This window comes from Capra hircus, chromosome 10, assembly GCF_001704415.2.
Source record: "Capra hircus breed San Clemente chromosome 10, ASM170441v1, whole genome shotgun sequence".
Lineage (NCBI taxonomy): Eukaryota > Metazoa > Chordata > Mammalia > Artiodactyla > Bovidae > Capra > Capra hircus.
This window is the reverse complement of record NC_030817.1, coordinates 27,995,380-28,022,551: the sequence shown is the minus strand read 5'-3', so window position 1 is coordinate 28,022,551 and position 27,172 is coordinate 27,995,380. Positions and strand designations below refer to the sequence as shown.

At 36.0% G+C, this 27,172-nt stretch overlaps 1 protein-coding gene across 1 annotated transcript in view; it reads right to left on the bottom strand.

Annotated features, from left to right (window-relative positions):
• KCNH5 (potassium voltage-gated channel subfamily H member 5) overlaps positions 1-27,172 on the bottom strand; it is a 302,879-nt gene that overhangs the window by 55,355 nt on the left and 220,352 nt on the right. Inside the window, exon 8 of the mRNA XM_018053761.1 lies at positions 18,317-18,516. Within this exon, the coding sequence (XP_017909250.1) occupies positions 18,317-18,516 (200 nt within the window). The remainder of the gene's footprint in view (positions 1-18,316; positions 18,517-27,172) is intronic.

The following is a 27,172-nucleotide window of genomic DNA, read 5'->3' as shown; positions in this document are numbered from 1 at the left end:
ATTCCTGTGAGTGGTAGGATTATGGGTGATTTATAATAGTTTATTCTTTGTCTATCTCTCATTTTTTATTCTTTATAACAGTCATGTATCTCTATTAAATAAACATTTGGGGGAAAATGGTTAGAAAAATATTTTTCTTCAAACATTTATCCATCCATGGTAGAAAAGATGATAACAGAATATTTAAAGTCTACTCTAGTCATGAATGTATTCTCTAATATTTGTCTACAAAAGCAGCAGGCCTATTTATAAACAAATATATGCTAATTAGTTTAATCAAAATTGGGGTATCAAGGAAGTCAATATGTTCCCATATGTATTGTTACTGCTTTTAGAATAGGACTTTTAGCCAATATGAATGTTCAGTTCAAACTATGTGATAGCACATAGAATTTGAGTTGGCAACTGGACAGAGAAGGCAATGGCAACCCACTCCAGTACTCTTGCCGGGAAGGTCCCATGGATGTAGGAGCCTGGCAGGCTGTAGTCCACGGGATCGCTAGGAGTCGGACACGACTTCACTTTCATTTTCATGTGTTAGAGAAGGAAATGGCAACCCACTCCAGTCTTCTTGCCTGGAGAATCCCAGGGACGGGAGAGCCGGGTGGGCTGCCGTCTATGGAGTCGCACAGAGTCGGACACGACTGAAGCAACTTAGCAGAATGTATAATCTAGGTAAAGTTAATTATTAATTTGAGTAACTAATGGACTAAATAGATCTTTGCTTTTTCTTCTTTTTTTCCCCATTTTCTGACCGATCAGTTGAAGATAAGCACATAGCTAATTTGAGTTTTGTTATAAAATTCATGAAGTTTCCTTTTATAACAAACTTTTATGTCCAAATTTTATTTCTTTCTCTGTTGCCTTCTTTAACCCACATCTTCCAATCTAAAGCAGATTTACTCTCCCTCCTTTTATTTTTAAATATTCTATAGCTCCCTGTATTGTATTTCAAGTGTCCTCACAATTTGGACTCACACACTTATCTCTGTGGTTATTTAAGCCTTTCCTCTCACAATAAACTCAGAGCAACACAAAAGCAGAAACTATGTTTATTTTCTTTACTGCTGCTGCTGCTGGTGGTGGTGCTAAGTCGCTTCAGTCATGTCTGACTCTGTGCGACCCCACAGACGGCAGCCCACCAGGCTCCCCTGTCCCTGGGATTCTCCAGGCAAGAATACTGGAGTGGGTTGCCATTTCCTTCTCCAATGCATAAAAGTGAAAAGTGAAAGTGAAGTCGCTCAGTCGTGTCTGACTCTTAGCGACCCCATGGACTGCAGCCTACCAGGCTCCTCTGTCCATGGGATTTTCCAGGCAAGAGTACTAGAGCGGGGTACCATTGCCTTCTCCATTTTAATTTACTACTCCATAGCAATTACAACAATATCCTACAAAACTATGTTTTCCTTTTCTTCTATCAACTTGATTTACAATATCATAATTGTTTCAGGTGCATAACATCGTGATTCAAAATGTTTATAGATTATACTCAATTTAAAGTTATTATAAACTACTGACTATATTCCCAGTGCTGTATAATACATCCTTGTAGGTTATTTATTTTATGCATTTATTTTATACCTCTTAATCTTCTATCACTGTGTTTCCCCTCCAGCCTTCCCTCTCCCCACCAGTAAGAGTAGTTTCCTCTCTGTGAGTCTGTTTATTATATTCATTTGCTTTATTTTTTAGGCTGCATATATAAAGTGAAAACATACAGTACTTGTCTCTCTCTATCTGACTTACTTCACTCAGTGCAATATCCTCCAGGTACCCCCATGTTGCTGCAAATGGTAAAATTTCGATCTTTTATGGGTGAGTAGTATTTCATTGTGTGTGTATGTGTTTGTGTATGGCATGTCAATTTATTCATTCACATGTCGATGAACATTTAGATTACTTCCATACCTTGGCTGCAGGACATAGTGCTGCTATAAACACTGAGGCACATGCATCTTTACAAATTAAGTGTTTTTCTTTTCTTTGGATATGTACCCTGGAGAACAATTGCTAAGTTGTATATTAATAACAGTTCTATGTTTAGTTTGTTGAGGAACCTCCAAACTGTTTTTTATAGCGTCTGTATCATTCTACATTCCCACCAACAGTCTACAAGGGTTCACTTTTCTCTACAATCTTGCTAACATTTGTTACTTCTAGTCTTTTTGATAATGGCCATTCTGATGGGTATGAGGTGATATCTCATTGCTCTTTTGAATTGCATTTCTCTGATTAGCAATGTTGAGCATCTTTGCATGTGCCTGCTGGTCACATACACGTCTTCTCTGGAAAAACGTATATTCAGATCTTCATATACCTTTTAATCAAGCTGTTTTATATTTTTATATTAAACTATATAAGCTATTAATATATTTTGGGTATTTTTTAACAGCCATATAATTTACAAATATTTCCATCCAGTAGATTATTTCTTCATTTTATTGATGTTTTCCTTTTGTATGTAAAAATTTTTAGGTTTAATTACCACCTGACCTGCCTCTTGAGAAACCTATATGCAGGTCAGGTAGCAACAGTTAGAACTGGACATGGAACAACAGACTAGTTCCAAATAGGAAAAGGAGTACGTCAAGGCTGTATATTGTCACCCTGCTTATTTAACTTCTATGCAGAGTACATCATGAGAAACACTGGGCTGGAAGAAGCAGAAGCTGGAATCAGGATTGCCAGGAGGAATATCAATAACCTCAGATATGCAGATGACACCACCCTTATGGCAGAAAGTGAAGAGGAACTAAAAAGCTTCTTGATGAAAGTGAAAGAGGAGAGTGAAAAAGTTGGGTTAAAGCTCAACATTCAGAAAACTAAGATCATGACATCCAGTCCCATCAGTCAGTTCAGTTCAGTTCATTTACCATGAAGTGATCCAGTCCCATCACTTCATGGCAAATAGATGGAGAAACAGTAGAAACAGTGGCTGACTTTACTTTTGGGCTCCAAAATCACTGCAGATGGTGACTGCAGCCATGAAATTAAAACATGCTTACTCCTTGGAAGGAAAGTTATGACCAACCTAGACAGCATATTCAAAAAACAGAGACATTACTTTGTCAACAAAGGTCTGTCAAGACAAAGCTATGGTTTTTCCAGTGGTCATGTATGCATGTGAGAGTTGGACTGTGAAGAAAGCTGAGCGCCAAATAATTGATGTTTTTGAACTGTGGTGTTGGAGAAGACTCTTGAGAGTCCCTTGGACTACAAGGAGATCCAACCATTCCATTCTGAAGGAGATCAGTCCTGGGATTTCTTTGGAAGGACTGATGCTAAAGCTGAAACTCCAATACTTTGGCCACCTCATGCAAAGAATTGACTCACTGGAAAAGACTCTGATTTTGGGAGGGATTGGGGGCAGGAGGAGAAGGAGACGACAGAGAATCAGATGGCTGGATGGCATCACTGACTCGATGGACGTGAGATTGGGTGAACTCCGGGAGTTGGTGATGGACAGGGAGGCCTGGCGTGCTGCAATTCATGGGATCGCAGGGAGTCGGACACAACTGAGTGACTGGACTAAACTGAACTGAGGCCTCATTTGTTAATATTTGCTTGTTTCATTTGCCTCAGGAGACAGATCCAATAAGAATATTACTACAACTTATATCAAAGAGTTTTCTACCTATGTTTTCTTCTAGGAGTTTTATGGTTTCCAGTCTTATAGATCTTTAAACCGTTTCAAGTATTTTTTTATATGGTTGAGGAAATGTTCTGATTTCATTCTTTTACATGTGACTGACCAGTTTCCCAGCATCACTTATTGAAGACTGTATTTTCCCCATAATATATTATTTTTATGTTTTTTACTGCTTTTGAGTTCACTTTATTTTTATTGGAATATAATTACTTTACAATGCTGTATTGGTTTCTGGTGTACAATATTGTGAATCAGCCATATATATATATATATCTGTGCCTCCCTCCCACCCCCAACTCCACCCCTCTAGATCATCCATGTGTATTCTTGCCTCCTTTGTTGTAGATCAACCTATTATAGGTGTGTGGGTTTATTTCTAAGCTCTCTATTCCATTCAATTGATTTCTGTGTCTGTTTTTGTGCCAATACAATACTATTTTGATTACTGTAGCTCTGTAGTATAGTCTGAACTCAAGGAGTGTGATACTTCCAGCTCTGTTCTCCTTTCTCAAAATTATTTTGTCTACTGGGTCTTCTGTGTTTTCATACAAATTTTTGAGATTATTTGGTCTAGTTCTGTGAAAAAAAAACCTTGGTATTTTGATAGGAGATGCACTGAATCTGTATATTGCTTTGGATGGTATGATCATATTAGCAACATTAATTCTTCCAATTCATGAACATAGTATATATTTCCATCTGTTTGAATCATCTTCAATTTCTTTCATCAGTATCTTAAATTTTCCAAGTACAAATCTTTCATGTCCTTAGTTAGATTTATTCCTAGGTATTTTGTCCTTTTTGATAGGATTGTTTTCTTATTTTCTCTTTCAGATAGCTTGTTGTTGTTGTTGTTGTTGTTGTTGTGCAGTCACCCAGTTGTGTCCAACTCTTTGTGACCTCGTGGACTGCAGCATGCCACACTTCCCTGTTCTTTACCATTTTCCAAAGATTGCTCAAACTCATGTCCCCTGAGTCAGGGATGCCATCCAACCATCTCATTCACTGTTGTCCCCTTCTCCTCCCACCTTCAATCTTTCCCAGCATCAGGTTCTTTTCCAATAAGTCAGTTCTTTGCATCAGGTGGCCAGAGCAATAGAGCTTCGGCTTCAGCTTTAGCATCAGTCCTTCCAATGAATATTCAGGGCTGATTTCCTTTAGCATTGACTGGTTTGATCACCTTGCTATCCAAGTTTGTTGTTAGTGAATAGAAATGTAACAGATATTCGTATATCAATTTTGTATTCTGCAACTTTACCAAATTCATTGATGAGGTGTAGTATTTTTTTGCAGGTATCTTTAGGATTTTTTAAGTATAGTATCATGTCATCTGCAAATAGTGACAATTTTACCTCTTTTCCGATTTGTATACCTATAATTTATTTTTCTTGCCTGGCGACTGTGGCCAGAATTTCCAATAGTATGTTGAATAAAAGTGGAGAAAGTGAGCACCCTTGTCTTATTCCTGATTTTAGTGTAAATGTTTTCAGCTTTTTACCATTCAGTATGATGTTAGCTTTGAGCTTATCATAATGGCCCTTAATATGTGAGGTTTGTTCCTTCTGTACCAACTTTTTGGAGTTTTTACATAAATGCATGCTGAATTTTGTTGAATTCACAAGCTTTTTCTACATCTATAGAGATTATCATCATATGACTTTTAATTATTTAATTTTTTAATGTGATAGATCACATCATTTGATCTGTGAATGCTGAACCAACCTGGCCTCTATAGGATAAATCTCACTTGATTGTGGTGTATGATCCTTTTTATATACTGTTGAAACTGGTTTAGGGTTGAATTTGATTCATAGGATGAATTCATTGAATTCATTCATAGAATGAATTTGAAAGCATTCTTTCCTCTGCAAATTTCTGAAATAGTTTGAGAAGGATAGATTAACACCTGAACATTCTCTAAATATTTGGTGTAATTGAGCAGTGAAGTCACTTAGTCCTGGAATTTTGTTTGCTGAGAATTTTTTTTATTAATGACTCAGTTTCATTACTGGAAATTTGCCTGTTCATATGTTCTAGTTCTTCCTGGTTCAGTCTTGGAAGATTGCACATTTATAGGAAATTGTCCATTTCCTGTAAGATGTCCACTTTATTGGCACATAATTATTTGTAGAAACCTCATATGATCCTTTACATTTCTGTGATGTTGGGTGTAACTTCCTTTTTGTTACTGACTTTATTGTTTCAGGACCTCTTACTTGGTTTCTTGTTATGACTGGCTAAAGGTTTATCAGTTTTGCTTACCTTTTCAAAAAACCAGCTTTTCGTTTACTAAAAAAATTTTTTTCAGTCTCTATTTAATTTTTACTGCTCTAATCTTTATGACTTCTTTTCTTCTACTAACTTTGGGGTTTGTTTTTTCTTCTTTTACTAGTATAAGGTTAGGTTGTTTGCTGTGTACTCATTTAATTTGTCTGAAGGTATCTTTTTCATTTCTTCTTTGAAATAAAAGATTACATGATTCACTTGTTTAGCAGCATACTGTTTAGACTTCCTGTGTTTGTGTATTTTTTGCAATTTTATCTTGTAGTTGATTTCTAGTCTCAAAGTATTATGGTCAGGAAAGATGCTTAATATGATTTCAATCCTCTTAAATTAACTGAAACTTTTGTGAACTATCATATGATCTATCTTGGAGAATGTAAAATCATGTTTCCCTTTGATGTGGATGTAAATTTTAAAAGATAGCCATTTTCCTTTTTGTAAATTCTACCATAGCATTGATGCTTCCTTAATTGATGTCTTGGAGATAGCCCAGCAGAAATCAGGGAAATGAAAACTTCCACAAGGAAGTTTGAGATATAGAGAAATAAGAAAGTATGTTAATACAGGAAAAGAAGAGAATGTTGAAAGGTCTCAAAACAGACCAATACCCAAAAGAAGGAAAATTTAAAGAAAGATGCTACATTGCATGGCAATATGTCTCTCTCCTTAACTCCAGGAACATCCACAGAGGAGGGAATGAAGCAGCATCTCAGGCAATTGTCAGTGAACAACTAGAGGGATTTCTTTCTTAAATAACAAATATTCATTCTCTTGTTATGTATTTACTCTATTTTCTCCACTCTCTTGCTGCCTTTGGCTGTGCCAGACAGGGCTGATCATGGTTATCTGGCACTACTAATAAAGAAGCTAAAAGTAGCTTTTTATACTTCATAGACAATGAGTGACCAAAATAAAAAACTATCATCCTGAGCTAAAAAATAGGCATTTTTTAGTCATTATCATAAAAACCAGGAAAGAGATGGGAAAGTGGATGAAGTGTACAAAGTCACAGGTCCTGAAATAAAAATAAAAAATAAAACAGACATCCTGGAGTGTGAAGTCAAGCGGGCCTTAAAAAGCATCACAAAGCAAGTAGAGGTGGTGGAATTCCAGCTGAGTTATTTCAAATCTTAAAAGATCATGCTGTTAAAGTGCTGCATCAAAATTCTTAAAGAGATGGGAATACCAGACAACCTTACCTGCCTCCTGAGAAACCTGTATGTAGGTCAAGAAGCAACAGTTACAACCAGACATGGAAAGATGGACTGGTTCCAAACTGGAAAAGGAATACGTCAAGGCTCTATATTGTCACTCTGTTTATTTAACTTATATGCAGAGCACATCATGTAAAATGCCAAGCTGGATGAAGCACAAGCTGGAATCAAGATTGCTAGGAGAAATGTCAATAACATCAGATATGTAGATGATATCACCCTAATTGCAGAGAGCAAAGAAGAAGTAAAAAGCCCTTTGATGAAGGTGAAAGTGGAAAGTCAAAACTCTGGCTTTAAATTCAACATCCAGAAAATGAAGCTCATGGAATCCAGTCCCATCACTTCATGGCAAATAGATGGGAAAATGATGAAAACAGTGACAGACTATTTTCTTGGGCTCCAAGAGCACTGTGGATGGTGACTGCAGCCATGAAATTAAAAGACACTTACTCCTTTGAAGAAAGGGTCTGGCAAACCTAGACAGTGTATTAAAAAGCAAAGACTACTTTTTCAATAAAGGTCAATACAGTCAAAGCTATGGTTTTTCCCATGGTCATGTATGGATGTGAGAGTTGGACCATAAAGAAGCCTGAAGAATTGATACTTTTGAACTGTGGTGTTGGAGAAGACTCTTGAGAGTCCCTTGAACTTCAACAAAATAAACCCAGTCCATCCTAAAGGAAATCAATCATGAATATTCATTGGAAGGACTGATGCTGAAGCTGAAGCTCCAATACTTTGGCCACCTGATGCAAAGAGCCAACTCAGTAGAAAAGAGCCTGTTGCTAAGAAAGATTGAAGGCAAAAGGAGAAGGGGATGACAGAGGACGAGATGGTTGGATGGCATCCCCAACTTAGTTGACATGAATTTGAGCAAGCTCAGTGAATGGTGAAAGACAGGGAAGCCTGGCATGCTGCAGTCCATGGTGTCACAGACAGCTGGACATGACTGAGTGATTGAACAACAACAGTATCAACAACAACAGAAATAACACAAGTGGAAGTTTTTTTTTTAAAGCTTATTTTATAAAATCCAACCATTTAAACAATCCTACCTTTATCTCATATGCTGCAAAAATTGTAGGAAACAGTATAATATCATTCATAAAATAAGTATTTTGATGGCCATTTCTACAGATTGGCTGTAGTAAGTTTAGAGAGTTTAAGAACAGAGCAATCAAGGTGGCTTAGTACAAAATAATAAGTTGTTTACAAACACCTACTCATATTGTAACACCACCTACAACATTCATGGATTTTTTTTTCACCAAAGTCCAAAATATATTTATTTTCATTCATGGTGTTTGTATATATAAATATTTTATTCATCCAAATTGTCCTCCAACTGAGGTTCTATTTTCATCTATATTTAAAGACAACAGTACGTTAAAAAGAATACATTTGAATCAGTTCTGATGAGATGGATGAAACTGGAGCCGATTATACAGGGTGAAGTAAGCCAGAAAGAAAAACACCAATACAGTGTACTAACATATATATATGGAATTTAGAAAGATGGCAATGATGACCCTGTATGCAAGACAGCAAAAAAGACACAGATGTGTATAGCAGACTTTTGGACTCAGAGGGAGAGAGAGAGGGTGAGATGATTTGGGAGATTGGGATTGAAACATGTATAATATCATGTAAGAATCGAATCACCAGTCTATGTCTGATGCAGGATACATCATGCTTGGGGCTGGTGCAAGGGGATGACCCAGAGAGATGTTATGGGGAGGGAGGTGGGAGGGGGGTTCATGTTTGGGAACGCTGTACATCCGTGGTGGATTCATGTCAATGTATGGCAAAACCAATACAGAACTGTAAAGTAAAATAAAGTAAAAATTTTAAAAATAAATAAATAAATAAATAATAAAGACAACAGTATGCAGTGAATTACAAGCAAAGACCATGATTAAAAATGGTGCCATGCATAACCTAATTCTTATAGTTTATGATTGGTAAAGGAAGAAATCAAAAGTAACCACAATAAATGAAATTATTTGATATCGTGTATTACTGCTTATCTTATGCAAGCCCTATGTGCACACTTTTCATACTCTAACCAACTAAGTGACAGTAATCTCTATTGTGGGTGTGAGTTTCATAAAAGCATTGAAAGCAATTCTCATATCAAGATGAATCCAGGCTACTGAGCAAATCATCAGTGGTCTTATATGAACAACTCCTTCTCACTCCTGGACTATAGCTATCAAATGATTCCTTAGTCCCTTCCTCAGAGGCTATGACAAGAATGTTGAGAGAATGAAATACAAACTAGCCCTCTCTAATGCACTAAGGTAATTTCAACATGATACAAAAAAAAGTGCCCTTAATATTATTCTTAGAGAATGATTTGAGCCACTCTGGTTTTAACCTGTTATACAATGTCTCCCTACCATTTGAAGGAAAATAATACCGCCTACTCCCTGACACACACAAAATTTACTACTAATTATACTAGCTAACAGTAAAATAAAGCTGGCACTGGAGCACTCTTAAAATATTTCAAAAGCCAAGACACATCCAATATAACTTTACATTTCAAATAACTATCACAGAAAATATTACTTAAAATTCCTATCTACTTACAATGTTTCTAATAAACCCTTGAATGGTATTTTCGTTAACTTCTGATTCATTAAAGGAAAAATATAATTGAGGTTTTAGATAAAGTCTGCCTTTTCAGATAATGCCTTCAGGTCAGCTAGGAAAGTGTGAATGCCTACCCTGTAATTTTTCAGAAGGTAACAACTGAGAAGCACACGCAGACATGATAATAATTAAGTTTCCTTGCCATGTTAAGGTACAGATACAAAAGTCATAGTTTTCAGATATTTGGAGCATGTTACTTTCACGCAACAGGCTGAAGAATAGTTTCCTAAAATAATAAACCACCCACAGTCTCTTTTGCTCAACAAGCAGTTTATTTAAAAACCATATGAAAAAAAATGCTAGTTGTCCCACAGGCCTGGCCTGGCTTAGCCCCATCAGAGATTCTGAATCCTCAAGATTATCTTTAAGATGGTGTTTGTTATGCCACACTGGAAAAGCCAGTTAGTTTCATGTGGAAACTACAGCCATTAGATGTACTAATAAAAATTGTTGAGAAATAAGTATTGAATCATTATTGTATTTTATTATATAATATTCAATAAAGGATTTCTTGAATATATGTTTTTGAATTGTAAAACGGCTATGATGTTTAATAGTACTCTAAGTCATTTAGATACAATTAGCATGTAATTTTAGTGTTGGGACCTCAAAATTCACTTTGCATTCTGTTCTGTCTATTTTCTCTACTGGCAGGGAGTTAATTTCTGCCTGATGCAGACAGAGCACTCATCTTTAAATACTTCCAATATCTAAGGTTTCCCATCATACCTCTTTCCAAAATCTCTAATTAGCCAAACTAAGTGTTCATATTTCTTTAACTATTCATCTTATAACGAGATTCCCAGAAATTTACGTTATCATGATTATCTCTCATACGTGAACTGTCATTTGATAACATTTCTTTAAAATATTCAGCTAAACATAATATTTTGCCTATAATATGAATAGCATGGACTATATTGGGATGATTATTACCTCCCTTGACCCAAATGCAAAAGCCCTATTAACTCATCTTTAAGATCAATTCAGTTTTGTTTAACTATCTTCACATGTGTATGCTTACATGGCATCTTTAACCAGGTGAGGCTCTTAGAAAGCCAGTGCCTTCACTCGGGTTCAGCTATAGAAACTTCTCGAAGTACTTAAATAATTTAAATATTGAACCAAGATAATGACACTATGAATATATAAGAATGTCATCCCTGTTTTTCACATTTAGGAATACAAAGAAATATTTATACAGGCTTTTCTAAATTGAAAAAAAAACAAGTATAAAAGCAAAAAAATGAAAAGAAAGCTAATTTGTAGAAAAAATATATATATTGCCTACTATATTTGGAAGAAGTAAAGTGTTCTGGTGAAATATATGCTTTAAAAATAATCCAAGATTTTAACATACTCAAAATCAATCTCTTTATATTCTAAAGGCATAAATCTGCTTGAATGTTTTGCATAATTCTGCCAGAACTTTTCATATAATGGGATCTGCCTACTGATACTTCATGCTTATTACAAAACACATGAAACAAGAAATGAAGACCAAAGAACTTTTTTCTTACTGAGATTTGTCAAAGAGTATATTAGAAAAAATGTGTTAAGACAGTGGAAAATAAAAAACAGTAAGGTTTTAAACTATATTCTACAAAACAAGCAGAAAATAAATCCAGTATTATGAGAAATATGTGGTCCCCACATAATACAAGTTGTATAGTTTTTCATATAGTCCTAAAGCTGAAAATAAAATCTCTAAGCATTTACGTCATTTAAATTATTTCTCAGAAAAGTTACCTCAAACCGTGGGATAGATTTTTTTTAGGTTTAACTATCATCATTTCTATTTCCTCCCCATAATTTGCTCTTTCCCTTTTAAATCCTCTCCTTCCACCCATTTCTCTTGTCTTTTAAGGGCACAGAATGTTATCAAGTAGCAAAAGGCCAGAGGATGGATTTTGGCTACTGAATTTTAAAAAACTGAAGCAACTATAGTAATTAGTAGTCAATAAAATACTTTCAACCAAATAAAATTAATCTAGATACTGTTCTATATTTTTAAATTTCCTAAGGCAAACTTTCAGGATAAAAATGCTACAATTTCACATCAGTACTAATCTTAATGCCACAACTTATATTAGAGAAAGCATTATTCACGAAACACAAGTTAAGACTGAATTAAATCACAGTGATTAATTTGCTTGTGAGTTTAAAGCTAAATTCAAAAAAATCTATAAACTAAATATGTGGAAGCAGTAGAATGAAATCTCAGTAATTGGGGTGAAGGTTTTCTCTAATTAGCTGCAATGCATCATTAAATTCTATAGCACCAGCAGCTGAAAAAAAATATATAGCTGTTTTAAAACTAACAAGAGAAGCATTAGAACAAAGATTTTGTTTCACACATTATTTTTATTCCAGAAAATAATACTGAAGTGGGTAGTAGCCATTCCCTTCTCGAAGGGATCTTCCTGACCCAGGGGTCAAACCTGGGTCTCCTGCATTACAGACAGATTTTTTTAAGATCTGAGCCACCAGAGAAGCCCAGTGTCAAACAGCATAACTCTTAAAAACCAGGTGCTGTTTACTAAAGCTATCTTCAAGTAAATCCATATTTCTAAGATTATTTCTACAACTGTAAGATTTATGTGATTACTGTCATCAAACTTTCATTTTCTTTCTTCTATCCTATTTTAACAGGCTCAACCAATGTCATTCGTATTATCAAAAGTAAAGATGAATTATATAACAGATAGAAATACAATGGATGAATGGAAGGATGGATGGATTAGATAAATAAGATGAAAAGAGAGACAAGAGAGGAACAGAAAAGATAGAAAGCTTTATTATGAAAGCCAAATAAGCTTACTGGTTGCCATCTTGAAAATAATTTATAAAGGGACAGGGGAGGATGAACAGATCAATCACTTGGCTACAAAATAACATACATAGGACAAAAGAGAGTGACTTTAACCAAGTAATAGCAATGAAGGTGGTGAGAAATAGAGATGGAGCCAACAGGATTTTGGTAGAAGTTTCAATGTAGGAGGTTTGTCCTAAACAACTGAGGGGTGGAGTTTCTATGAATTGCACTGGAGAAGAATGTCAGTGGAGTTGGTTTATGGGAGATGATTAGGAGTTCAGTTCTGGACAACTTCATTGGATATGAGTAGGCAGTCAAATAGGGGAATCTGTGGATCAGAGAATAAGTCCAGGATGATTAGGTACACTAGGGTGGTGTTAGCATATATTATTATAGTCATCAGATTGTATGATATCACTAAAGGAGAGATTCTAGACAGAAGAGGATGGAGGCATAGTGACTGAGGTCTAGATATTTCCAAATTTTGTATATTTTCTTGGTCAAACTGCTTTCAAAAGAAGTGCCCTACTAAACTACATATAGACCAGAATAACATAATGGTATCAGTCACTACAGTGTATGTTAATATTGGGAATTATCTTTAACAGTCTCTTGTTCCTTAGGTATTTATTCATTACAAGTGAAAGGAAGACATTTTGTACGTTTATTAGTAATTTGTATTTTTGCCTTCTATAAGTTATCCTGCAAACAAAAAAATATATGGGGATAATAAGAGTAAACTTATTATAAAAATATATAAAATATGTATAACTTATATAAAATTATATTCTAATTTTTTCTATTGCTCTGTAAGTCACTTTACATATTAAGGCAAAAGTACGAAGTCAAGAAACACCTGGAGTAACAGGCAAATTTGGCCTTGGAGTACAGAATGAAGCAGGACAAAGGTTAACAGGGTTCTGCCAAGAGAACGCATTGGTCATAGCAAATATCCTCTTCCAACAATACAGAAGAAGACTCTACACATGGACATCACCAGATGGTCAACACCAAAATCAGACTGATTATATTCTTTGCAGCCAAAGATGGAGAAGCTCTATATAGTCAACAAAAAAAAAACACCAGGAGCTGACTGTGGCTCAGATCATGAACTCCTTATTGCCAAATTCAGACTGAAATTGAAGAAAGTGGGGAAAACCACTAGACCATTCAGGTATGACCTAAGTCAAATCCCTTATGACTATACAGTGGAAGTGAGAAATAGATTTAAGGGACTAGATCTGATAGACAGAGTGCCTGAAACTATGGATGGAGATTCACGACATTGTACAGGAGACAGGAATCAAGACCATCCCCAAGAAAAAGAAATGCAAAAAAGCAAAATGGCTGTCTGAGGAATCCTTACAAATAGCTGTGAAAAGAAGAGAAGTTAAAGCAAAGGAGAAAAGGAAAGATATTCCCATTTGAATGCAGAGTTCCAAAGAATAGCAAGGAGAAATAAGAAAGCGTTCCTCAGGGATCAATGCAAAGAAATAGATGAAAACAACAGAATGGGAAAGACAAGAGATCTCTTCAAGAAAATTAGAGATACCAAGGAAATATTTCATGCAAAGATGGGCACAATAAAGGAAAGAAATGGTATGGACCTAACAGAAGCAGAAGATATTAAGAAGAGCCAGCAAGAATACACAGAAGAACTGTACAAAAAAGATCTTCATGACCCAGATAATCACGAAGGTATCACACTCATCTAGAGCCAGACATCCTGGAATGTGAAGTCAGGTGGGCCTTAGGAAGCATCACCACAAACAAAGCTAGTGGAGGCGATGGAATTCCAGTTGAGCTATTTCAAATTCTAAAAAATGATGTTGTGAAAGTGCTGCACTCAATATGCCAGCAAGTTTGGAAAACTTAGCAGTGGCCACAGGACTGGAAAAGGTCAGTTTTTATTCCAATCCCAAAGAAAGGCAATGCCAAAGAATGCTCAAACTACTGCATAATTGCACTCATCTCACACGCTAGTAAAGTAATGCTCAAAATTCTCCAAGCCAGGCTTTAGCAATACATGAACCGTGAACTTCCTGATGTTCAAGCTGCTTTTAGAAAAGGCAGAGGAACCAGAGATCAAATTGCCAACATCTGCTGGATCACTGAAAAAGGAAGAGAGTTCCAGAAAAATATATATTTCTGCTTTATTGACTATGCCAAAGCCTTTGACTGTGTGGATCACAATAAACTGTGAAAAATTATGAAGGAGATGGGAATACCAGACCACCTGAATGCCTCTTGAGAAACCTGTACACAGGTCAGGAAGCAACAGTTAGAACTGGACATGGAACAACAGACTGGTTCCAAATAGGAAAAGGAGTACGTCAAGGTTGTATATTGTCACCCTGCCTTTTTAACTTATATGCAGAGTACATCATGAGAAATGCTGGGCTGGAGGAAGCACAAGCTGGAATCAAGATTGCCGGGAGAAATATCAATCACCTCAGATATGCAGATGACACCACCCTTATGGCAGAAAGTGCAGAAGAACTAAAGAGCCTCTTGATGAAAGTGAAAGAGGAGAGTGAAAAAGTTGGTTAAAACTCAACATTCAGAAAACTAAGATCATGGCATCCATTCCTATCACTTCATGGCAAATAGATAGAGATACAGTGGAAACTGTGGCTGACTTTATTTTTCTGGGCTTCAAAATCACTGCAGATGCTGACTGCAGCCAGGAAATTAAAAGACGCTTACTCCTTGGAAGGAAAGTTATGACCAACTTAGACAGCATATTAAAAAGCAGAGACATTACTTAGCCAACTAAGGTCCGTCTAGTCAAGGCTATGGTTTTTTCTGTGGTCATGTATGGCTGTGAGAGTTGGACTATAAATAAAGCTGAGCACAGAAGTATTGATGCTTTTGAACTGTGGTGTTAGAGAAGACTCTTGAGAGTCCCTTGGACTGCAAGGAGATCCAACCAGTCCATCTTAAAGGAGATCAGTCCTGGGTGTTCATTGGCAGGACTGATGTTGAAGCTGAAACTCCAATACTTTGGCCACCTGATGCAGAGAGCTGACTCATTTGAAAAGACCCTGATGCTGAGAAAGATTGAAGGTGGGAAGAGAAGGAGATGACAGAGGATGAGACGGTTGGATGGCACCACCGACACAATGGACATGGGTTTGGGTGGACTCCGGGAGTTGGTGATGAATAGGGAGGCCTGGCATGCTGCGGTTCATGGGGTCGCAAAGATTCGGACACAACTGAGCAACTGAACTGCACTGAACTGAATTCATTTTAATATTTTCACTTATTTCTTTAAAAATATTTTCATGTGAATAAAAATTTTATTTCAATTTTAATATTATCTTCATCTTTTTTCCCTAACACTCCATTTTCCATCAATATTCTACCAATCAGTAGTACATTCCTGTGACTACAAATAGTGAATAGCAAACAACCAAAAAAATGTCCATTCTGAAACTACATTGTGGATGCACTTCTATACACACCCGATTCCAGTGCATTATACCCTAACTGTATCATGAAGCAGACAGGTGAGTAGGTACTAGAGGGGAAGCTTGTGAGAATCTGTTGATTCCATTATTCCCAGCATCTGGGAATTCAGAAAGAGAAAGGAACTCGAAGATCAGATCTGTATGAGATCTGTGGCATAGGCTCTGGGTTTATGTAAAGAGCTATCATTCCAACATTTTACTGATGTTTTCTGTCAGCTACCATTAGACCCCACTGAATTTTCTGGAAAGAAAAGCTTCTGACCAAGACACTGATTGACAAGTTAGATGGTTGCCTCTGAGCTCAGTTTCACTGAGTGTGGACCTCAAAGAATATCCTGCATTTGGCAATTTAAACACTGATTCCCACATGCACCTCTGAGGAAGACTTTTTCCTTCTTGGATTCCCTCACTAATAACCTTATATCAGTTCAGGCAGATGTTAATCAAATTCCACAGATGTGCAATTTGTCCTTTCCCCTCTGTGGTCACATAGTCCACATTAAGGGACCATTTAATTGCATCTTGCAAACTGTGGAAAAATGAGCAAATAATTCCCTCTTTCATAATTCTTCCACACAGCTATCCTCCAGAATCTCACTTGCACTCTCTGCAGGCTTCAGTCCTTCAACTCTTACTTTTCAAGTCCATTCCCTTCAACTCCCCTCAGCCGTTCTGCCCCTAACAGCAGCTGTTCTGGCTTAAAACTTTCTACTTGCTTCATGAAATTCCCCTAACTAAAAATCTACTTTGTTCATTGGTTCTTTCAACATGACACTGAAAGGTGCTTGTTGAGATGGTCTGAAAGAAATTCTATGTCAACCTCCTATGATTAAAAACACAAAATTTGTGGGAAATGGCAAGGAAGATTATGTGCTGATTTGTTGTTGTTTTTCATTCACTCAGTCATGTCCAACTCTTTGCGATCCCATGGCCTGCAGCATGCCAGGCCTCTCTGTCCTTCACCATCTCCTGGAGCTTACTCAAATTCATGTCCATTGAGTCAATGATGACATCCAACCATCTCGTCCTCTGTCATCCCCTTCCCTTTCTGCCTTCAATCTTTCCCAGCATCAGAGTCTTTTCTAATGAGTCAGTTCTTCGCATCAGCTGGCCAAAGTATTGGAGCTTCAGCTTCAGCATTAGTCTTTCCAATGAATATCAGGGACTGATCTCCTTTAGGATGGACTGGTTGGATCTCCTTGCAGTCCAAGGGACTCGCAAGAGTCTTCTCTAATACCACAGTTCAAAAGCATCAATTCTTCAGCGCTCAGCCTTCTTTATGGTCCAACTCTCACATCCATATATGACCACTGGTAAAACTATAGCTTTGACTACATGGACTTTTGTTGGCCAAGTTATGTGCTGATTACCATATGTCAAAAATGTGCTGATTACCAAATGTACTGATTACCATATGTCAAAAATCAGTACCAAAAAATAAAGCCTTCATCAATGCTTATAAAGTGAAATAGTTCAAGATCAGTTTTCTCTAAAATTCTTATATGCAAGCCCTACTTGTCATTCTCTACGTTTGATGTGAATCAGCTGGATATAGGAAGTTAGGACTTTTTAATTTGACTTTATTTATCATGAGAGGACTTTGATTTCTTCTTTCACCCTGGTATAAGTTAGATCGTAAAAATTTAGAGATTCCATGAAAAGACAAGAAAGAATTTAGCAATGTCAGGTGGATTCTAGAGGTGGTATTCATTTCATAAGTTTTGTAAAGAAATGGGAAAAACAAAGAATTTTAAGTTGCATTATAAAACATAAAAGTGAGAGAAGAGGAATTTAAGTAGAGGGTAAAATAGAAGACACATAACCTTTTAGTTATAATCAAGGACATTTCTAAATTTTAAATGAGCGAAGTGTCAAAAGCAAAATCAGGAATAAAATCTAGCAGGAGAAATGGCAACACTGTTAGCATTTTTGAGGAATTTGGAAAATTATTCTGAGTGTAATGAGAGTGTTTTAGGCAAATGAAGTAATCAGTTGTTTTCAGGAACCACAATCCCTAAACTAAGTGTGATGACTACTAGTACTAATTGATGATTAATGGTTGACTGATTTCTACCTACTAAGTGCTAAGTAATATGACTGACTGATATTTGCTTGTGAAACACAGAATAACAATAATATACAAGTAATATGTGAGTGACAAAGTTACATGCATCTGAAGATCCTATTGAAACATAAAATAAGTAACAAAAACAGTTATAATAATCCATACCTTTTCTGTGTCAATGCCTTTCGACATGGACCATGTTGAGACAATATAATCCATGACTCGTTCACTAAGGCCTTTGGGGACCTGATAGAGTTTCAGAAAGTCCCGTACATTATTTAGCATCTCATGGTATCGGTTGGTGTTGGCATACATTTGCTGGAAAATTGTGGTAACATTTCCAAAAATAGTTGCATAAAGAAGAGCTGAAAGAGAAGAAATGATGAAAATAAAACAAATATCCCAAGTGAAAATAAATGATATGAATACTGGCCAGATCAATAAATTATCTGACAAAGATACCTTAGTAAACTTTTCAGGATTATGCATGATAACTCCCTGAGAAGAGTGCCTACAATTTGGTGTTCACTCAGTAAATCTTATCTTTAGTATGATAAACATGATTTTCTGAGTGACCACCAGCTAGTCAATTTGGTAAAACATGATGGTGATTGATAGATTTCATGAAGAATTAGATGATCCAAGTTTATGATTTGCCTCTTAGCCTTATCACTAAAATTATCCTCTAGCCCTGTCTTCCTGAATGAAGCTTAACCAACTTAAAATTTTGAGGAATTGATGATTCAGTTTAGAAATATATGCTCATTCTCATTGCATGCTTCTTCCAGCTTTTGGAATATTTCCCTGTTTATCATTATTTTTGACAGAATATCAAAAATATAGGACGAGAAGGCAAATCAAGGTGTTTCATTTCTAGAAGATTCTAGGAAGAAACAGAATTGGAATTAACAGCTAAAATAAAACTTTGGGAGTGCCTATAATTTCTACCTATTAAATTTATGTCAGTAATCCAGTACTGTAAGGATTTTTTTTTACTTCATTATTTTAAGAATAACTTGTAACCTGCAAACCACTGTTATCTATCTACAGTAGCTAAAGAAAAGTATAAGGTGTTCTAATGCCCGTAATTGCTACTTCCTCCATCAACCAATAATGTACCAACTCCTCTTTCTCCAGATCTATCAGGTTACTAATGTTGACCTGATCTTGAAAAAACTTTTAAAAGCAGTTGAGTTCAGAGCCAAATAAATACATCTTCAATCACACACCACTCCTAACCTATCCTGTCCCTTTAGTTTTATCCCTTAACAGCCCTCTTTTGAAAAGAAGGCACTATTTTATTCCCTTTAATATTCAGTAAACACTATGTTTAATAACCACACTCACTGCAAAAGCATTTCACAAATAAGTAGAATATCAGATGATGATCACTTCCATTCCTGTTCCTGTAAGCATCTGAAAAAATAATTCCTCTGAACAAAACATATGAACTGTTTCATTTCACAGTTTCATCAATCAAATTCCACTTGATGGAAAGAGTATTATATCAAACCAGCGAACCAACTTAAGATCCTCAATCTATTCTCAGAAAATCACTTGTTTTCTTTAAGAACAGTGGCTCTTTGAGCATAACAAATTAAAGTTTCACGATAGGAAGCTATGATTTTACAAGCAGTTACTCGGGTTCTTTTTTAAAATCACTTTTTAGGGATTTTTTGTTGTTGTTTTTATGGGGGGGTTGCTATTATTTGGGGATGTTGGTGTCAGCACAGAACAATTTGTAAGATAGACAATATTTTGTTAAAACTAAGTGGGAAGAATATAATGCTGACACTTCTCAACAAGATCTTTAAATCATTGAATATTTATATTTAAAAACAACAAAAAAGGAGAGGTAATCACAGACTTAAAACTCTATTCCTCATTGTTGGTATTAAGAAAGACAAGCACAGAAATAATGTGAACAAACTAATGGTAGAAGAATCGTATAACAAACATGGAATTTTGAATTTCCAAGCAAGTGACATGAAGAGAATTTGGTTTTTAAATAATGAGCTTTTTACAGGTTAATTAAATAATGCTACAGTCATGCTTTTGAATAGCCTCCAGCTATTTTAAGATGTCAGTGAATATTACAGAACTATTATTTTGACATGTTCAACTTGTTTGGCTCCCTAAGATGCTTGTAATATGCTCTATTTGCCAAAGTGTCTTACTACTGCCTTTTAGTTAAACAAATTACCACACATTTCATCTTTTGGGGTACATTAAATATGCACACATTCTAGTCATATGAATAGCTTAAGCACTGAAATATGAATAAAACTGTCAAGGTATTTACAGTTTTCAGCATTAATAAATGAAGGATATAATCAACATCCCATTAAGCTGGGTATATTACAAAGATATCTTCTGCCTACAGCTTTCATGTGAGTGTGGTGTCCTATACTGAGTAAGATTAATCAAGGTCATAATTTAAGGTAAGACATTCAACTATATACATATAATTATGTGCATGCATATATGTATTTATAACATATGTAATTTATTTGTATAAATACATATGTATATTTGTACATACATACATATTTGTAATACATACAATATATACATAATTATATATACATATATAATACATACATTATTATGTATAAAATTTTTTACTTTGAAATGTTATAAGGAGGAAATAGTAACCCACCCCAATATTCTTGCCTAGAGAATCCCATGGACAGAATTGGAGGGCTACAGTCCATGGGGTCACAAAGAGTCGGACATGACTTAGTGACTGAACAACAAAAACAAATAGACATTATATTTAACTAGTATTTTACATGCAGTCATTTTGGGGGTATACAACGTTATATAAGTTTTATCATCTATACAAATCTATGTAATATATGTATATTTTTAAAAAGAGAAATCACTTCTTTAAAAATATTTTCAACATTTAAGACTAGTGCACATTTCATAAAATATGGTGACAGCAAGTATGACATTCCATGGCAAGCAACAATACTGCTTCCCACCACAGTTTCCGTTCATAGGATAAAAGAGTACATCCTTAAGGAAAGTGACCATGGAACATGACACCCAACAATGAAAGAAATCGATCTCAATAGAAACTAGCTCTATGCTGCTAACTCCCAAAGTAATAACCTCTCTTGAACTACAGATACACAGATATTCTTGAATGTCTAATGCCATTCAAATCTAACATGTTCAAAAGAGAATTCATTTAACACTACCTTCTCTTCAACAACCAAGTGCATTTTTCATCTCATTAAATTGCAAAGCCACACCTATTTCCTCAGATTAAAGCTACAGAGTCTTTCTTCAATTCACTCCTTGATTCATCTAATCTACTCCATTATCAATTCTTATTGGCTCTACCTTCAAAATAGAGCCTCAATTCAATTTCTTCTGACCACCTCTACCAGCATTCTTGTCTCCTTCAAGAGTACATGCTTTCCCACTGACTAGCTATGTGTCTTTGGACCAGTTACTAGAGCTCTTGAGTATTCTATTTCCTCTCTTTCAACTTTACAGTTACTCTAGACTCCTTACAAAGGAGTTGTGCTAAATAAGATAACTCATATAAAATAGTTTTAAAAGAGTCCAATACGGAGTAAGCATCCATGAAATGTTATGTATATATCAGCATCAGCATCATAGAAATAGCTTCCAAACAATTGACTTTCACTCAGCAAAAAAAACCTCCCCTTCCTTCAGCATCAGTCTCCACCCCCTATTATGTCTGTTCCTAAACTTATTCATCACTAGTTTAATTTATGTGACATATTTATCTGTTGATATCTACCTTCCCAATTAGAAATGCAAAATCCATAAATACTAGCCTGGGCCTTGTTCTTTTTTGCTCACTGTTGTATTTCCAGAACAAAGATCAGTTCCTGGAACATTATAGGTATTTAAATATTTTTCTTTCAGTAAACTGACACACCAAAAACCTAGGAAACATCTTTTTCAGAAACATTCTTTTTTTCAAATCAAAGTTTCACTACTGGTGACAAAAAACACAGAAGAAGTACACATTATTAATGCACGTGAGAGAATAAAGTGTTGAGAAACCAAGGTGATACATGTCCTGGCCATATTAAGATAGCAAATGAATTGGGAAGTCCTATTGTCATTCATCAAACACGAATGCTCTTGCTTGACCCGGCAAGGTTTGTAGGGGACTATTATATAACTTTATACTTTGAATGGGATGCCATAGAGGTAATTTTCCTATTTTACTTCCTGGTGGCTCAGATGGTAAAGCATTTGCCTACAATGCGGGAGACCCAGCTTCAATCCCTGGGTCAGGAAGGTCTCCTGGAGAAGGAAATGGCAACCCACTCCAGTATTCTTGTCTCCCCCTGCCCCCCGCAAAAAAAAGGGGATCAAAGAAATATATTTTGGAACTTCCCTGGTGGCTCAGATGGTAAAGCGTCTGCCTACAATCCGGGAGACCCAGGTTCTATCCCTGGGTCGGGAAGATCCCCTGGAGAAGGAAAAAGCAAACCACTCCAGTACTCTTACCTGGAAAATCCCATGGATGGAGGAGCCTGGTGGGCTACAGTCCATGGCGTCGCAAAGAGTCGGACAAGACGGCGATTTCACTTTCATTTTCATTTTCTTTGAATGGGATGCCATAGAGGTAATTTTCCTACTTTACTACTAATAATTTGATTGACCAGTTAAAATTTGTTAAGCCTCTTTTTATATGCTCTCCTGTAGCCTTTTAAGCTTGATACAATTTAAGACAAGTCCAGTTTTACTAGCTTATCATATTTAAGTGCTTCCCTCGTGGCTCAGCTGGTAAAGAATCCACCTCCAAAATGGAAGACCTGGGACCAGTCCCTCGATTGGGAAGATCCTCTGCAGTAGGGAACGGACACCCACTCCAGTATTCTGGCCTGGAGAATTCCATGGACTGTATAGTCCATGGGATCACAAAGACTTGGATGCGACTAAGTGACTTTCACTTTCACATCATATTTAAAGACTTGGTAATTCTGACATCAGTTCAGTTCCGTTCAGTCACTCACTCGTGTCCGACTCTTTGTGACCCCATGAATCGCAGCACGCCAGGCGTCCCTGTCCATCACCAACTCCCGGAGTTCACTCAGATTCACGTTCATCGAGTCCGTGATGCCATCCAGCCATCTCATCCTCTGTCGTCCCCTTCTCCTCCTGCCCCCAATACCTCCCAGCATCAAAGTCTTTTCCGATGAGTCAATTCTTTGCATGAGGTGGCCAAAGTACTGGAGTTTCATCTTCAGCATCATTCCTTCCAAAGAAATCCAAGGGCTGATCTCCTTCAGAATGGATTGATTGGATCTCCTTGCAGTCCAAGGGACTCTCAAGAGTCTTCTCCAACACCACAGTTCAAAAACATCAATTCTTCCGTGCTCAGCTTTCTTCATAGTCCAACTCTCACATCCATATATGACCACTGGAAAAACCATAGCCTTGACTAGACGGACCTTTGTTGGCAAAGAAATGTCTCTGCTTTTGAATATGCTAAATAGGTTGGTCATAACTTTTCTCCCAAGGAGTAAGCATCTTTTAATTTCATGGCTGCAGTCACCATCTGCAGTGATTTTGGAGCCCAGAAAAATAAAGTCTGACACTGTTTCCACTGTTTCCCCATCTATTTCCCATGAAGTGATGGGACCAGATGCCATGATCTTCGTTTTCTGAATGTTGAGCTTTAAGCCAACTTTTTCATTCTCCTCCCTCACTTTCATCAAGGGGCTCTTTAGTTCCTCTTCACTTTTTGCTATAAGGATGGTGTCATCTGCATATCTGAGGTTATTGATATTTCTCCCGGCAATCTTGATTCCAGCTTGTGCTTCTTCCAGCCCAGTGTTTCTCATGATGTACTCTGCATATAAGTCAAATAAGCAGGGTGACAGTATACAGCCTTGACATACTCCTTTTCCTATTTGGAACCAGTCTGTTGTTCCATGTCCAGTTCTAACTGTTGCTTCTTGACCTGCATATAGGTTTCTCAAGAGGCAGGTCAGGTGGTCTGGTATACCCATCTCTTTCAGAATTTTCCAGTTTATTGTGACATATATACTGTAAATATCATACCTAAAAGCCCTATAGTTTTCTTATTCACCATAAGGGGATTATTTTAAAGAAAATTATATTAGATTAAAGATGGCTATAATTGTCTGACACTCTTCCCATAGATAGCCATAGTCTTTTTTCCTTTCCCTTGAATCTAGGCATACTCTATTAACTATTTTACTAACGGATTATGGTAACTATAATCACATGCCAATATCTGGGCCCATGCCTTATGAAACTAGAAATTTCTAATTCCTCACTACTAAAATACCTGCTAAAATAACTAGAATATAGTTTCTGTGTTGTGAAGGAGCCTGAATATTCCTCTGGAAAGGTCCACATGGAGAGAAATCAAGGCCCCTGGCCAAGAGTCTTGGCTAAGCTCCCAGCTAAACAATGGCCTTAGGTTGAACAATTTTAACATGGATATAAGAAGACATTTCTGATAACACGTAAGGCAGGGTGGATGGTTCAACCATCACTTCCCCTTCTATTTATACTGATATTTAATAATGATAGTTAAGATGGGAAGGAAACTGTCCTATCAATCTATGATTCCGTATGCAGCACATAGCTTGACAACATCAGCTTACTAGCCATGTATGTGGCTGAGCCAACTAAGAAGTGAATTTTTCAGACCCACTCAAGCAAACCCAGCAATAACATATGTGCCAGAAATAAGTCATGCCTTCCTAGCCCTGCATGAATTATAGATTCGTGAGTGAAATAAATGGCTATTCTTGTCTTAAGTCACTAATTTTGGTTAGTTATGTAACTCTAATGTTCTAATAAACAGTTTTATGAATAGTTGATTCTCAACTGATTAGTAAACCTGAGAGAGGAGAGTAGTGAGTTCCTTATGATACACATCAGAGTCTAATAGCATATTTAGGAAAAATAAATTTTAATATATTTTATTGAATATATCTTAATACTCAAAAATATCCATTATTTTTATAATATAAACATTGAAGTCATGAATGAATGCTTTCAAAAAGAAACAAAGTGTAAATGATTGAATAATGTCATATAACTTAATCCCAGATTTCATTCATGCATTGCTTAATTCCATGGATATTTATTGAACATCTATTATACGCCTCCACTGCAATAGTCACTAAGGATAAAACATAATCTTTGTTCTCAAGTAGTACTTACTACTTCCAAAGGAAAAGTGTTAATCCTTAATTCTCTAAAATCATAGCCTTTGAAAGAAAACTAGTGATCATCATATCCTTTTAATAGTTTACAAAAATTCACAAATGAACTTATACCAATACCAACTATATAAATTAAGTATAGTTTATTTCTCATGGTTAAACAACTGGCAGCATCAAACAGAATCTGTATTGAGCTAATTAATTGTAACTTTACCTACACTCTTATAAGTTGCACAGAATAACAGATCAGATGATGATATCCAGTTCTCTGAATAAATTATGTTCTCAGTCACTTCATTTTGTTTGCTCCTTAGGTCACGCTGCAGCCATTCACCTTCTTATAACAATTTATATTTTTCAGACTTTTTGTGCCCATTCATGTTGACATCAAACATTTATTTTTTCTAGTTATCTTTCTTTTATAAATCTTGGCAAGTAATCATTAGCCTTAAACTATGTAGTTTAAAATACTTATATAAGGATTTTTGCATCTATGTTCATCAGTGATATTGGCCTGTAGTTTTCTTTTTTTGTGGCATCTTTGTCAGGTTTTGGTATTAGGGTGATGGTGGCCTCATAGAATGAGTTTGGAAGTTTACCTTCCTCTGCAATTTTCTGGAAGAGTTCGAGTAGGATAGGTGTTAGCTCTTCTCTAAATTTTTGGTAGAATTCAGCTGTGAAGCCCTCTGGACCTGGGCTTTTGTTTGCTGGAAGATTTCTGATTATAGTTTCAATTTCCATGCTTGTGATGGGTCTGTTAAGATTTTCTATTTCTTCCTGGTTCAGTTTTGGAAAGTTGTACTTTTCTAAGAATTTGTCCATTTCTTCCACATTGTCCATTTTATGGCATATAATTGCTGACAGTAGTCTCATGATCCTTTGTATTTCTGTGTTGTCTGTTGTGATCTCTCCATTTTCATTTCTAATTTTATTAATTTGATTTTTATCCCTTTGTTTCTTGATGAGTCTGGCTAATGGTTTGTCAATTTTATTTATCCTTTCAAAGAACCAGCTTTTAGCTTTGTTGATTGTTGCTATGGTCTCTTTTGTTTCTTTTGCATTTATTTCTGCTCTAATTTTTAAGATTTATTTCCTTCTACTAACCCAGGGGTTCTTCATTTCTTCCTTTTCTAGTTGCTTTAGGTGCAGAGTTAGGTTATTTATTTGACTTTTTTCTTATTTCTTGAGGTATGCCTGTATTGCTATGAACTTTTCCCACGCACCTATGGACACCTTATCTTTGACAAAGAAGGCAAGAATATACAATGGAGAAAAGAGAATCTCTTTAACAAGTGGTGCTGGGAAAACTAGTTAACCACTTGTAAAAGAATGAAACTAGAACACTTTCTAACACCATACACAAAAATAAACGCATAGATTAAAGATCTAAACATAAGGCCAGAAACTATAAAACTCCTAGAGGAGAACATAGGCAAAACACTCTCTGACATAAATCACAGCAGGATCTTTTATGACCCACCTCCCAGAATATTGGAAATAAAACCAAAAATAAACAAATGGGATCTAATTAAAATTAAAAGCTTCTGTACAACAAAGGAAAATATAAGCAAGGTGAAAAGACAGCCTTCTGAATGGAGAAAATAATAGCAAATGAAGCAACTGACAAACAACTAATCTCAAAAATATATAAGCAACTTATGCAGCTCAATTCCAGAAAAATAAATGACCCAATCAAAAAATGGGCCAAAGAACTAAATAGACATTTCTCCAAAGAAGACATACAGATGGCTAACAAACACATGAAAAGATGTGTTTCAACATCACTCATTATCAGAGAAATGCAAATCAAAACCACAGTGAG